The 15,512-nt window shown below is 34.3% G+C and overlaps 1 protein-coding gene across 1 annotated transcript; it reads right to left on the bottom strand.

Annotated features, from left to right (window-relative positions):
• Window positions 1–954: 954 nt before the first annotated feature.
• LOC132804009 (glycine-rich cell wall structural protein 1.0-like) lies at window positions 955–1,311 on the bottom strand. Its single transcript, XM_060817886.1, has one exon. It carries the CDS (start codon window positions 1,309–1,311, stop codon window positions 955–957), a length of 357 nt encoding a protein of 118 aa, XP_060673869.1.
• Between the last annotated feature and the right edge of the window lie 14,201 nt (window positions 1,312–15,512).

Here is a 15,512-nt window from a genome sequence, read left to right as displayed (position 1 = left end):
AAAAAAAAAAAAAAAAAAAATTAACTGGCTGGCACATACACAGCATGGATGTAATTATCCTACTGTCTGTTTAATTTTCTATGCCTACATTTTTGGTCATCGAGCTGCATTGATCTAGGCTACCTCCCAACATGAAGAAAAACTTAAATACAAGGATCTTACCACATCATCGTTATCCACATGCAATGTGAATTCAACGAGCTATACATGGTCATGCGCAACATTACAAACAATATCAAAACAAATTAAACATGCATTCCTCAAGTATATATTTATTGACTGTCCAATTACGAGTTACATGATACTTCTATTGGTTTGACGTGAGGATATTTCAGAAAAAAGAGTCATTTTGATATTCATCGGCTACTCTTGCTGCAAACAATTTGGGGATTTTGTTTATTCCTCTTGCCAAATTAAATCCTTGCGATTGAGTTGGTGAATTGCATACCGGCCGTTTGGTCGAATATTCATGATATGGGTTGAGTAGGAATCATAGTCGTATAATATGTGTTTGGATTTTTGATGATATTGTTATATATCTCTCCAATTACATGCTCTCGCATCACTTAAAAAAAAAAAAAATAAATTAAACAAGTAAATTAAGACTCAAAATTTAGGTTTTATACTTGTTTGCTACAGTATATTAGGTTGCTTAAATTTTTATTTTTCTGCTTTAAATGATGCGTAAGACTATATGATACAATATTAAATTTAAATTTAAAGCCATGTATTTATAAATTAAACTACAATTGTATGGTTGAGTATTGACATGTAATAATCTAAATATATGTTGCACGAAATTTTTAAAAAAAAATTGAGGTCAATTAAGAAATATAATAAATGAAACAACAAATCTGAATTATTGTTACTCTAGAAACTACGTACAAATGCCTACAAATTAAGGAAGAACAACATCATATAGTCAGCAAAATAGCAAATAATAACTTGATTAACTCAACAAGCGCTGGCACCACCACCTGCACCTCCACCATCACCACCACCACCACCACCGCCTCCTCCTCCACCATAATCGCCTCCACCACCAAAACCTCCTCCTCCCCCTCCACCACCATAATCGCCTGCACCGCCGAAACCTCCTATTCCAATGGCATAATCCGCTCCACCATCATAACCTCCTCCTCCAACATTATCTACTCCACCACCTCCACCAGCCCAAATTCCGCCACCTATTGCTCCACTACCTCCACCATGTCCAACCCATGTGCGTTGAGCTCGACATATCAAACTTAAGATGATAATTATGATCGTTGATACAACAAAAACTATGATTGCAATTAGCCAAGGTTCCATATCTTTTCTATATATCTCTGCTTGCTGATTATCTCAATTCATCAACCCCACCTCTCATTGGCTTCCTATTTATAATCAAGAACCAGCCGCGTAAAAAATGTACAATATAATTCCACATTCTAAAAGAAGATTAATTCAAAGTTTATAATTTTGAAAAAGTTTCAAACATATAAATATGCTACTTTATATTATATGAAAAATAATAATGGTCAAACTTAGAAAAATATGGAAATTTTACTTATATAAGGCTCTTCCATGACTGGCTAAACTAAATAGTTCTTGTGTTATGATATGACTGCTACGGTACACGATCGATGCATAGACGTTTAGTTATTTCAGTTTTTTTTTTTTTTTTTCACTTTTTTAGAACGAGGTTTTTAACTTTTAAAAGTTTCTATTTGAGGAAGTAAAAACAAATATATATATTTTGATATTGACATTGTCGGGTATGTCTGATATTCCCGACCTAAAAATTCGTGCTTAAGTGCATTTTCGGTCTTCGCGGTGTAATTTGAAAAAAGAAGACAAATCCGTCAAGAAAACTACGGTGGATAATTTTATTTTTAATTCTGAGAGTTTGAAATTTCCAATTATATATAAATCCTTATAGGGAAAAATGTTGTAAATGGTCAAAATTCGGTCGGTCCATATTAATGGTTGTTTATGGCGTAGACTGGGTCCTGACTTCATGATTTGCATATGGTTTTCATGGGGAATGGCCGACTGGATTGTTCAGCGTTATGGACTTATCCATTATATGGCCCAATGCCAATCCAATCCCACTTTTTCAATAGTAGTGTTTTTTTTTTTTTTTTTAAATATATTTTAAAGGTAAAGAATTTGAACTTTAAATCATTATTTTTGAAAATAATGACTTTTACTATCAAATTATCCTTAATGACTTCATTAAGTGACAATAGCTTTTTTTGGCAATGTTTGCTTAGTTTTGAGGATTCTCTTAAATAATATATAGAATTAAGCTTTGAACATTAAATAAAATTAAGTCATCGATTCCAATTCAATATAGCTTTTTTTATTTTTTTGAAATCCGCTCCACAAGCAAGGAGCGACAGAATTTAGTGGGCTACGTTGATGTCAGAGTAGTTCTTGTGCTTATATATTTAGATCAAATATTGTATTACAGATAATTAACATGGTGCAAGACGAAATGTAAAACTCGTCCAAACTTTCTTTTTCCTTTTAAAAATGAAAGCAGTTTAACTAAAAGTACTCATCCAAAAGCCGTTTTTTTCTTTTTTCCCTTGTAGTTAGAATTAACTTTCTTAAACGAACCCAAAAAAAAAAAAAAAAAAAAAAAAAAAAATTTCCCTTGCTTCACAAGATATGGTATGGTATAGAAAGATTTTCTGCAAGCCGTAAGATTCGACTTCTTCATTAAGTTACTCTTTGTTCCATGTCCAATCTAGCTAAATTACAATATATTAAATTGCAAGGGGCTATAAAAATGAATAATATTTGTAATAAACTAATTAATGCGAAAATTAAACCCTATAAATTTAATATATGAATCAATTTACAAGAGTCTGAACAAGAAATTTAAAATAATAGTAATAATGAAATATTTTTACTCTCTAAAAGAATCAATAAAATTCATAATAACACTAGTAGATAAAAAATCTTCTTCAAGCAAAACGAATGAACAACACAACACCATATATTTATGCATATGTTATCAACAACGAAACCAATAAGCAGATCATCACTCAACAGGCGCTAGCACCTCCGCCTCCACCGCCACCGCCGCCCCCACCACAACCTCCTCCTCCTCCTCCAACGGCTCCACCACCAAAATCGCCTCCACCACCTCCAAAGTTCCAAGCAGCTGTCCCTCCACCATGATGATGATGATGTATACCTCCACCACCACCACCACCACCACCACCGTAACCTACCCAGGGGTGTCCTCCAAAGAAGAGATGACATAACAAAGCAATAACGACGAGTGCACCGAATAGCGAAAAGAAAACGATGATAAGAGTTGTCTCGGTTTGGTCCATCTTTTTACTATCTCTCTTGCTACTTGCTCAATCCAAACTTGCATATGTGTGAGATTATATTAATGTTAGTTGATAATCTTGTTCTCTAGTGAAAGTTCTTTGAGCTATTCCAAATGTTTGTGTGCAAACTAAAAGATTCTATTTAGGTATCTTCCATTAAGTAAAAATTTCTTTTACAAATAATCTTAATTAATTATTTTACTTTATTTTTTTTTCTAATTACAACTTAAAGGAGGGATTTTCATCTATATGGACGTTTAAACCCTTAACCTAAGGATGTATTTTCAGTTGATCTCTGAACGTAAAAATGTATCCTATGAATACTATATTTTACATGTTTAAAGTTATTTATAATTAACTTCTAATGAACTATGATAAAATCAATGTCAACATAAGAATTAATATAATAGTAAGTTGCACATTATTTTTCCTTCGTTTTTTCTCCATAGAAAGTATACTTGCAATATGAAATTGAACGGAATTCCTTTTCACCCAAAAAAATAAAAGGTAATCATTATTTAATCCAGATTAATTAAAAGCTTTTGGATATTTTAAAACATGGTTTGCTAGGAGACGCATATATATATATGGCACACTAGTTAATTAACTAAGATGTAAAAATTTAATTTTTTTATCAAATGACTCTATATATGCATCCATCCTTCATTGTATCGGGTAAAGTAGCTTTATAGAAAAATTATAGAAAAGCTTAAACAATAATAATGACCATTATCATTTCTTTTACAAAATAAATAAAAAATAAGTATTACAATTTGAATGATTTAATCGTGAATAAATAAAGAATCAGTATCACAATTTGAATGATTTAATCGTAAATATATAACATATATATATATATATATCTTTTTACATCCCCATATCACTAGAAAATAAAAAGAAAATAACTCTCAAGGATTACAATTCCTCTATAATTTTGTTTTTGTGTACTTTATTCCTCTATAATTTTGTTTTTGTCTACTTTATTTCTCTATACGTGTTAAATGACATGATACACACAATAAATAACTGTTGAATACACACCGTATGCACATTGCACATCGTCAACATCCTCCTCCACCACCACCACCACCACCACAACCACCTCCTCCTCCACCTCCGCCACAACCTCCTCCACCGCCACCACCCCAACCAGCAGCCGCTGTAGATGCAGTAGCAGCACCAGCGCTGCCCATGATAACCATGCCGCCGTTACCTCTTCTTCTCGCAGGTCGGACTCCTGAAGATGCCGGCCGCGGACTATAAGCAGCTGGATACTTCTGCTTAGGTTGTTGTTGCTCCTCGCTCCAGATGCAACCCATCACCAAATATTGCACCACTATAAAGCTTTGTATTATATCTATCTATCTATCTTCCTCAGCTGTTATATCGTAGTAGCATATATATAAGTGTTTTTTCCGATTGCTTTGGCTACCATTAACATACTTATAGCTATATAATTTATCAGCGGCTACAGAGTCAAACGAAGAAAAGTAGCTTTGTTTTGCTTTAATTAGTTTCCCGGAAAACACACCTATGTTGGTTTGGTTTAATTAATTAATTTTTTCTGAAAAGAACAACTTGGTCATGTGGCTCATTGCGATAAGGAAATGTAGATAAAAAATCTTTGACAAAGTCAAATGTGAGAAATTTTCAATCCAGGGAATACTCGATGCTGATGTTGATTCGTTTGGTGGAGCATCTTTACTTGATAACACATTCATGAGTTCGTTATCAACGATTTTTTTTTTTTTTTCCAAACATTTGCTATGTTTCTTTACAGTTTCCAAGAAAGTTCGAAGAAAATGTTTGCATTGTCGAAGGAGTTAATGAAGAAAAAATATTTGGATAAGAACTTGTCAGATGGTATGAAACTTTTATATACGTTGGATAAAGATTGGTCAGAAACCTTTTTTTTTTTTTTTTTTTTTTTTGGCCTTTTTGTATAAAGGTCAATAACCAATTGGCTATCAAATCGACAACAATTTAACTGTTTAACAAAATCGTGAAGGAATCTTCCAATCTAAGTTTACCTTCAAGTTGAAGGCCGGTTTAATTTTTTTTATTAATTAATAACTAGCATTAATATTGCTAACATATATTGCTGTTGCTAGCTTTTGCCCACATGGGAAATGAATATTACAGTTATATATATATATATATATATATATAACCATGGAGTTACAAAACTCCATATAATTCTGGAAAATATACAGCATTTTAACAAGATGGGGATATTCACATGGTAAAATTTATGTGTGTGTATATATATATATATATATATATAAACGAAAATGACCGTTGAACAAGGCCTGAGGCTTCCCATTAATGTGTATGGATCGCCTTGAAATTACAATGAACCGTTATCTACAATATTTAAAACCAAAATGGCCCGGGTATAATTTCTTCTTTCAAAAAAAAAAAATTCATTTTAAACGGGTGCAAATTCTCTGTCCCTTTATATTAGATAACATGTTATCTATATCTCTCTATATGTCTCTTTCCACCAACCAGTAAGTGACACCTCAATTATAAACTTGGTTTTCTAAATTTTATTTCCATTAGCTTATTTTCCTTCATTCTTTGCCGTTAATGTCTTGTAATCCTTGTTCGGAAACAATTTTTTTTTTCTTTTTTTTTAAAAATGTATTATGTAATCCTTTTCTCAGGGGTTGAAAAAATGGCTCTAGTAATTCTTCTGGATGTAGACATTAATGATATTATGGGAAGCTTTCATAGACTCAGTGGTGACGTTGATTTCTTGATGAACAAAATGTTAACGACAAAACAGATGGAAACGGATAGCTTATTTTAGAGACTTCAAATTTTAGATGAGGTGTCAGCATTACGGGATGAAGAGGGAGGGAAGGAGGATCCAGAATTTTATTTTTATTTTTATTTTTATTTTTTATTTTTTATTTTTTATTTTTTATATTTTGCAAAAAAAAAAAAAATTCAAGTTGTATTAAGAAATATCAACAGTACAAGTACTACAGGTGTACAACTTTCAATCTGATACCATGAACCATGAAGTAATTAATGGAGCCCTTCCTCTATCCATGATTTATAATAGTCTAAAAATACTAAGCATATTTATCCAAATAATGAATTATATGATTCTCTTTATTTGAAAAAGAACATGAATAAATTATATATTTTTAGCTATATGGTTAAATTTGTAGCCATAAGATAAATGCAGAAAAAATAAAAGCAAAATAGATATTTATACACGCAAAATTACATGGAAAAAAAAAATTACGTAACAACTATAGAAGAGAAAACATATATCAGCCATCCTTGATTAATTTCCACTGATAATGTATATTTTAAATATATAATATTAGTTTAAAAGGTAACAAATAATAGTAATAAAATGCAAATACGAAGAAAAAAAAATTCATTAAAGGATAATTCATGAGGAATTATTTAGTAAACCTATCCTAAACAAAGACTTTTTTTCACAAATACATATAAGATCAATATGTGATATCATGTGAATCCCATATATTTGTGAGAGAGATTTATTAGGATGAGGCTTTTGTTGAATATTTTTCCTCATTTACACAACAATATATGTAAACTAGCATAAACGAAACTTTCAGCATCTTTATTCATATTCAAGCTACAATGGCATGCATGTCCACTACAACATGGCTATATTATATGTATTTATGAATGTCAATCCCTCCTCCACAACCTCCTCCGCAACCTCCACTACCGCATCCTCCTCCTTCACCATGACCACCACCACGTTTCTTCCTACTTTTGTTTGGAGCTCGAGAAGCTGCTTGTTTGGGAGCTGAATAATTTTTTTTTTCTTTCTTCTGATCAGCTTCATGGCTCCAAACACAACCCGTCACCAAAATGGAACACTATAAGCCTCTTTATGGATCAATCTATTTCACAAGATATTAAGTTTCATGCATTTGGCTTCGCCTAAAATATATATTTATAGCTTGTTTTAGCTACGTTATTGACTATAAGCATAGAGAATATTCAACATTTATATCTACTTATAATAATGTATATTTACTTTTCTTTTTAATTTCTTGGAATGTGAGTAAGTAATATCATAAAGATCATGAATGTAACAGCCCAGTCCACCCGCATGCGATATTATCTGTTTTGGGCCCAGCCCGCATGGTTTTGTCAAAATGCGTCGCAAGGGAAAGATATCCACACCCTCTTTTAAGGTATGCTTCGTTCCCCTTTCCAACCGATGTGGGATCTCACAATCCTCCCCCTTGATGTAGGATCTCACAATCCTCCCCCTTGGGGCCCAGCATCCTCGCTGGCACACCGATCTGGGTACTGGCTCTGATACCATCTGTAACAGCCCAGCCCAGACTACCCGCATGTAGATATTGTCCTCTTTGGGCCTGAGGAATCCTCTTACAACCCAGCCCTCAAGGTTTTAAAAAGCCTCTGCAAGGGAAAGGTATCCACACGCTTATAAGCCATGCTTCATTCTCCTTTCCAACCGATGTGGGACTTGACAATCCTCCCCCCTTGGGACCCAGCGTCCTAAGGTACCGCCAGACAGGAGATTAAAGAGAGAAATCGGCATACGGTGGTGTGGCGTCCCACAGCACCGCTGCAAACAGGTGTCCTGGCCATGGAAGGGTGGCCTACCCTCATCCGATGGCAACCACAAGACAACCCCATAAATCACCTGCACGCTAATCATATCCATGTGCGCACTAATCACATCCATATACACAGAACACCAGTACGTGTATGGTGCATCTAAAAATCAATATATTTATTTTCAAATTTCAAAATCTTATAAATACCACCGGATTTTTTCCATCTAATTAAACCCGTAAATTTTTCACAATTCCTTTATAAATCATCGTCATAAATCCATCGCATAATTTCCATCAATTTCAAACCATCAACTTTCAAATGCATCAATTTTCCAATCCACAATATTCAAATGCATATGCATAATTTTTAAAATAATATCCTTAAATCCTTAAAATTCAAGATAAGCATAATTTCATTAAAATCCCATAAAATTTCCAAAATACATAAATCCATATAAATGCATTTTTATTAATCAAAATAAACTCACAAATAAATTCCACAATAAATCAATTAATATTAAAATCACAATTCCTTTAAATATCCAATTTCCATAAAATCTAAATTTTGTGAGATCCCACATCGGTTAGAAAGGAGAACGAAGCATACCTTAAAAGAGGGTGTGGATACCTTTCTCTTGCGATGCGTTTTGACAAAACCGTACCGGCTGGACCCAAAGTAGACAATATCGCATGCGGGTGGACTGGGCTGTTACAGATGTTATCAGAGCCAGTATCCGGATCGGTGTGTCATCCCACATCGGTTGGAAAGGGGAACGAAACATGCCTTAAAAGAGGGTGTGGATACCTTTCCCTTGTGACGCGTTTCGACAAAACCGTGAGGGCTGGGTCCAAAGCGGACAATATCGCATGACAAAACCGTGCGGGCTGGATCCAAAGCGGACAATATCGCATGCGGGTGTATTAGGCTGTTACAATGAAAGCTACTAATAAATTAATTAAGACACAAATGACCTAAGAAAAAAGCTTAAAACACAAAGTTTTCATTATTTATGTGAAGAATTAATAGTGATGAAATTAATTTTTCATTGACTTCCTGTTTGTGGCATCATATCTGTTTATCCCGTGTATTAGTTTCCTAAGATCGCTACGATACCCGATATTATTCAACAAATGTATGACAGGTGACTTTGACAAAGTCAAACTATGAAATTGTACATTCCACCTGTACAAACAGTTCATTACATTACTGTTGGATAGTAATTGATTAAATGCCAATTATAGAATTTGACTTATACTCAATTTATACAAGTACTTTGATATTCATAATGAGTTTGTACTCATCACCCAGACAATAAACATTGTATATAAATTCTGTCTTTTGGTGTACATGAATTTTTGTGCGTGGTAATATAGTTGTTTTTGCGACATGGTCAATATCCATGAAAATGAGCAATAACCAATGCTTTTGAGCTCTCAATGTAATATACAATTACCATGAATGTATCGATAATGGTTATCATGTTTGCTGCAGTTGACGTCAACGACAATTGAGTTTATAACATAATGCATTCAGCCACCAAATAAGAAGCTTAAAAAATTGATAATAATAAAAACTATATAATTTAACGTGATTTTAAAATCTTAAAAAATATATATATATTACCAATCAAGCGCCATATAGATAAGTGAGGTTGGCCCATAGTATATCCCTCACACCCTCCACTTTGAGGCTTGGATTCTATTTGATTATAGTAATATTGTAATCCTAATTAAAATATATATCAAGCACCATATATGTAATTCCATTGTGCTAAAACTCCACCACTCTGTCAATTATAAGTGATATTATTAATGGTAACAAAAAGTAGAAAAATAAATTTGCCAATTATATCCCCTGCCAATAAATAAAACAATTCATACTGTCTACATTCATAAATTTAATATCGTAAATGGAAATTTTGGTTGAAATTAGTCTGACAAAGACAACTAAAGCTTATATGCCCTCCACACAAAAACAATTGTACATTTGGAACCTAGACTGGGAACCAACCATGGAGCACAAAACAGGCAGCCTCGAGCTCAGTGTAATTAAGGATAAAATTAATATTCCTTGTTTTCATAGAATCTGCATACATTGAAGACTTTTTATATTGGGTGCAGACTGTTGAAACCTTTTTTGATTATATAAATATCCGTGAATCAAAGCAAGTTAAATTAGTAGCTTACAAACTTAAGGGAGGAGCGTTAATTTGCTTGGAAGGAAAAACTACAATTTAAAAGAAAATGACAGGGAAAGGATGTTGACTTGGCATGAAATTATGCAGCAATTTAAAAGAAAAAGACAGGGAAAAGATGTTGGACTTGGCATGAAAATTAGGTAGCCTAAAAAGGCTCGTTTGTAGCCAACTGATCATGAATAAATGTTGCACTAGCAATATCATCAATGTCAACAGCGTGGTAAAAGTGTTAGTGAGTAATATAAGGAATAACTTAAATAAGATTAGAAACAATAAGTGTCAAGATAATAATTTGAATTACTTTCTTGTTTTTAATTTTCTTTTAGATTAGAATATTATTATAATTCTAACACAGAGAGAGAGAGAGATTGGAACTGCATCCCCATCTGGAATCTGTCATATGCTATCAAGGTTGAAAAGCAGCTCCTCAGACCAATTTCCAAACCGACCAAATAGATGTAAACTTTTGTCAGATTTCTACGGTGACAAAACGAGACCCAGCCCAAATACTACCCCTTCTCGCCCTAACCAACCCGTATCTTTCTCTTCCAAATACCTACCTCGGCTCTGAACTTTGCCCCAAAAAAACCAAAAGGGTCAGGTAGCAAATTATTTTTCTTCTTTTCTTTTTCTTTTTTTTTTTTCTTTTCCATTTTAGCACAAGCTTGTTGGGTTGGTTCACGCGCGCGCAAACGAGCACCGGCCGCAACAGCAGGAAACTATGACCAATAGAGTCAGACACTTCGCTACATCCGCACGCAAAAGGAATGTGGTTCTGGTTGAGGCTTTCTTTCCTTTAAGACCTGAGAGAGACTAGACTTCTAGTAACAGTAGGTGCGCCTTCAGTTGAGGAGAGCTGTTCACAAGCAGTGGTTATGAGCTCTTTCTTGTTCCGGTGTAATTCCTTCAGTTGCACTAGTGGATTGAAAAACCTTTTTTTTAGTGCCAACAAAGTGCATGTGTTGTTGGTTAATAAAAACACGAATTTCGATAGGCTGGAGGACTGATACTATAAGTAGGACAAACGCCTTAAAAGAAAAATTAAGGGCTTTTTTCCACTTATCCAAGGAATCGAATCTCTTTCTTGGCATTTGTATTTTAACATTAGTGACCGCGGCAACAAAATTTAATGACGTGGCAATTACACCACCCAGTAACCAACTCGTACACTTCTGAAAAAACAAAAAAAAAAAAAAAAAAAAAAAAAGGTTAACTGACCAGCACGGATACGGATTTTCTGGCTTTAAAATTCTTCTCCAATCCTATTTCACTAATAAAAAATTAACATTTCATTTAAAAAACTATCATATATTTTTTTCATATTTGCATGTCACTCCGTCATTAAGTTATACTATCAAAACTTTTTTAATTTATCAAAAAAAAAAAAAAACTTTTTTACGGCTGCAAAACTCCAACTGGCCTATTTTATTAAAATTTTAAATTAAATCCTTTCTCATTATTTTTTTTTTGTTTTTTTTTTTGTTTCTTGTGCCATTCTTGCCGTTCTTCTTCCCTTCAACCATAACTTTTATATTTTTTTATTATTATTATATCAATCGGGATCCATTCGTTAAAGTTTTAAAAAAAACCTATATGTCAGGACCCGTCCAAAATTCCTCATCGGAACCCTAGACAAGCCCTGATCCCAGGGAAACCCTACCGGACCCTCCAACGGAAAATCCGGCAGAACCTCCCCTAAGGGTTGGACTTACCACAAATTTCTTGCACTGAAAACACACTTTTACATTCATCCCCTTATTCCTCCCACAATACTACAAATTGATTCCACAATTTTACAGCACTTCACAGGAATAACAGTAATCCAGTGCATAAATAAAACATAAGTGTCCAAAATAGTATACAGAGCTTCATGAAGTACTATTTAATAGAAAATACAATAAAGATGAAAGAAATATTACAACTAAAATAACGAGTACAAAGGTACTTCTCGAACTACGATAGCGGCAGAGATTTGGTTCGCTCCGGAAGAACGTCTACCACCCCTTGCACCTAAGGGAACGGAATTTAAAAACGTGAGATGCTAATCATCTCAGTGAGCGACCCCAGCTACTGAACACTTTTAATAATAATAATAATATAACAAATAAGGGAATTTAATTTAATACCGACAATTAAATAGGTAAATAAATAATAACAGTTGAAAATAATAATTTCTCTCAAAACTCTCACTATTCACTCCGTTGGAAATATTCCCTTTTTAAAACATTTTCACAAAACCCGATATTCGTATTTCCCGAAAACCAAGGGATCAAACAACTTAATAAACAATAAATAAATAAATACCCCAAATATAGTTAAAATGTAAATGAATATAATAAATAATTTGTGAACACTTTTGGGGTTTGAAATTTTATCTGAAAACTTATACTTGATGCATCACACCATATACCAGTGATGTCCTCCGATACCCAGCATCCCGAGCACCGACTGACGGGGGGTTAAAGAGAACAACTTGCAAACGGCACTTCGGCGTCCCGACAGTACCGCTGCTGAAACCGTCATCCCGACCAAGGAGGGGGGCGGCTGTGGCCAATATCAAACTTGCTTGCTCACGGTCCAATGGCAACTCACGGGAGACATAATAACTTGCGCGTTAACCACATATACACCGGAACACCAATATTGTATGAGTGCGTCTAAAATAATTATTAAATTAATCATAACCGTACCGATTTTTCAAAATCACCGTGGGAAATATACCAATTTTCACATTTACCATCCCACATATTTTTCTTTAACAAACCCGATACGAAAATATCGATAACAAATAAAAATAATTTTTCTCGCAACACGAGGTCCAACAAATAATATGTAACACCCCGTCCCAAAGTACAACGGAAATTTTCCAACTTTGACCGAGGCTGACCGTTGACTTTGACCGTTGACCAAGGGGTCAAAAGTTGACTTTTTGACTCGGATGGAATTCTAGGTTGACTGAGGTACCGTTACGAAGTACACATTGGTAGGAGTTCGTAGACTAGTAGCACGTTGAAAACGGAGCTACGGTTTGAAAGTTATGAGCAAAACAAGTTGGGGTCCAAATTGTCCAAGGGTGCCGGAGTTGACTTTTTATTCATGCAAAGTTGAGCTTTGACTCATGCATGGTTGTGAATTACTCGTCGATACAAGTTCATAGACTAGCGGCACGTCCGATTTGGACATGTGATTTGAAAGTTATGGATCTGTAGAGTTTTTCAAATACTGTATTATTTTAATACTATTTTTAAAACGTGTAACGATGTGCCACGTGTGACTTAATAAATGTGACCATGTGTCACCATGTTGAGATGCCATATGTCAACCATGTTTAATATCATATTATTTTATTATTTTTAAATAATATTATTATTATTAATATTATTTAATTAATTTTAATTTATTTCTTTTTATTTCTTTTTCTTTCTTTTTCTTTTTTGTTTCTTTTTTTTCTTTTTCCCCACATGGGAAAACACCGCCCCCCCCCCCCCCCCCCCCGAGCCTCTTCTTCTTCTTCTTCTTCCTCCTTTCCTTTCCTTCTTCCTTTCGGGCCGTCGTCGTTTCTTCGTTTTTGGCCACCACCTTGCTACACGCGCCGGCCAGTGATGAGCGAAGGGAGGAGGTGAGCTCAGCCTTAAAATTTCACGGTCACCGGCCGCCGGACGCGCCCAGATCGGGCCGGAGAAGCCGCCGACCGGAAATTTTCTCTCTCCTCTTTTCTTGTGTTTTTCGGCCAGTCCAATCCAAATTGCCACCTTTTTCCCCCTATTTTGGGTCCTCTGAGTTCAAATATGGCCTCTAATTTCCAAAATTCGAAGCGGTTTGTGAGATACGAGGAGATCAAAACCTGCCGAAGCTTTCCGGCCAAATTCCGGCCACCAACGGCGGAATTGGGCTCAATGGAGACCGGTAATACGATCCTCGTTCCACAAGCTTTGATTCGGTATATTATTCAACATTTTTGGTTAACGTTTGTGTTTAACCCCCCGGGTACAGGATATTAATTACCCGAATAAAATATTAATTTATTTGACTGTGTGTGAATTGTGTTCTAGGAGCACGGGTGAGTCATGGAATTGATCCCATGGTGGATCTTGGATTAATTGCATGCTCCAGGTGAGTGACCCACCTTCAAATTAATTTCGGAAATTAAATTTGTGAATATTTGGTGTGAATTGAATGTTTGAAATTTATATTCTATGTGTCAAATATTTAATTGATTTATTGTGGAAATTATTGGTGGATTTATTTTGATTAAGGAAAATATGCATTATATAAATTTATGCCATGTGAAAATTATTTTATGGTATTGAGAATTGTGGAATTTAATTATATATGAAATTCTTGTGGTTTTAACATTATTTTGGGCATGATTTGATTTTCAAATATTTCAAGGAAAATATTTGTTTACGTTGGTGACTTCAATTTTTATAAGTATGCCCATGGAATGTTATGTGAATTAATTTATTATATTTCAGAAATATTTATGCCATTGGAAAAAAAAATTAAATATTTAAATTGGTGGATTTGAGAGCTGGTGGATTTGAAAATTATAGAATTCATGCCATGAATTTATGACGAAGATTATAAAGGAATTGTGGAAAAATTACGGGTTTAATTGGATCGGATAAACCCGGTATATTTATGGAAAATTTGGAATTTTGAAATGTATTGATTTATGATTTTTAGATGCACCATACACGTACTGGTGTTCTGTTTATATGTGATATGATTAGTGTGCACACGGATGTGATTAGCGCGCGGGTGGGTGTGAGTAGCGCGCAGGTGATTTTATGGGGTTGTCCTGTGTTTGCCATCGGATGAGGGTAGGCCGCCCCTCCATGGTCGGGACACCTGTTTGCAGCGGCGCGGTGGGACGCCAGGCGACCGTATGCCGGTTTCTCTCTATAACCTCCTGTCTGGCGGTACCTTGGGACGCTGGGTACTGTTGGCGCCACTGGTATATAGTGGGTGCATCAAGTGATTTTCAGAACTGGGATTTTAAAATAAATATTTTGAAATTGTATTGGAATTAAGAATATAATTAATACTGTGTTTATTATTTATTTGAGTGGGGATTTTAAATTGATTTAATTTTTTTTTTCCCTTTACTTAATTATTCAATAAATTAATTTCCTTTTAATTATAAATTTGGAATGCTTGATTTATTATATTTTATTTGATATTTAGTTGAATAAGTTGATGTCTTGGTTTTCGGGGATTGCGAATAAAGGGTTTTGTGAAAATATTTTAAAAGGGGAACTTTTCCAACCGAGAGAATTGTAAGGGTTTTGAGAGAAATTATTATTTCCAATTAATTATTATTTATCTATTTAATTATTGTGGTATTATAATTGTATAGTAGATAGGGTCACTCACTGAGATGATTAGCATCTCATATTTTT

The sequence above is a fragment of the Ziziphus jujuba genome, chromosome 6, assembly GCF_031755915.1.
Source record: "Ziziphus jujuba cultivar Dongzao chromosome 6, ASM3175591v1".
Taxonomy (NCBI): Eukaryota; Viridiplantae; Streptophyta; class Magnoliopsida; order Rosales; family Rhamnaceae; genus Ziziphus; species Ziziphus jujuba.
Note: the sequence above shows the minus strand (reverse complement) of the source record. Positions and strands in the feature narration are given on the sequence as shown.

Coding starts and splice junctions, on each gene's coding strand:
- LOC132804009 (XM_060817886.1), bottom strand. CDS start 1,311: ATGGAACCTTGGCTAATTGCAATCATAGTTTTTGTTGTATCAACGATC.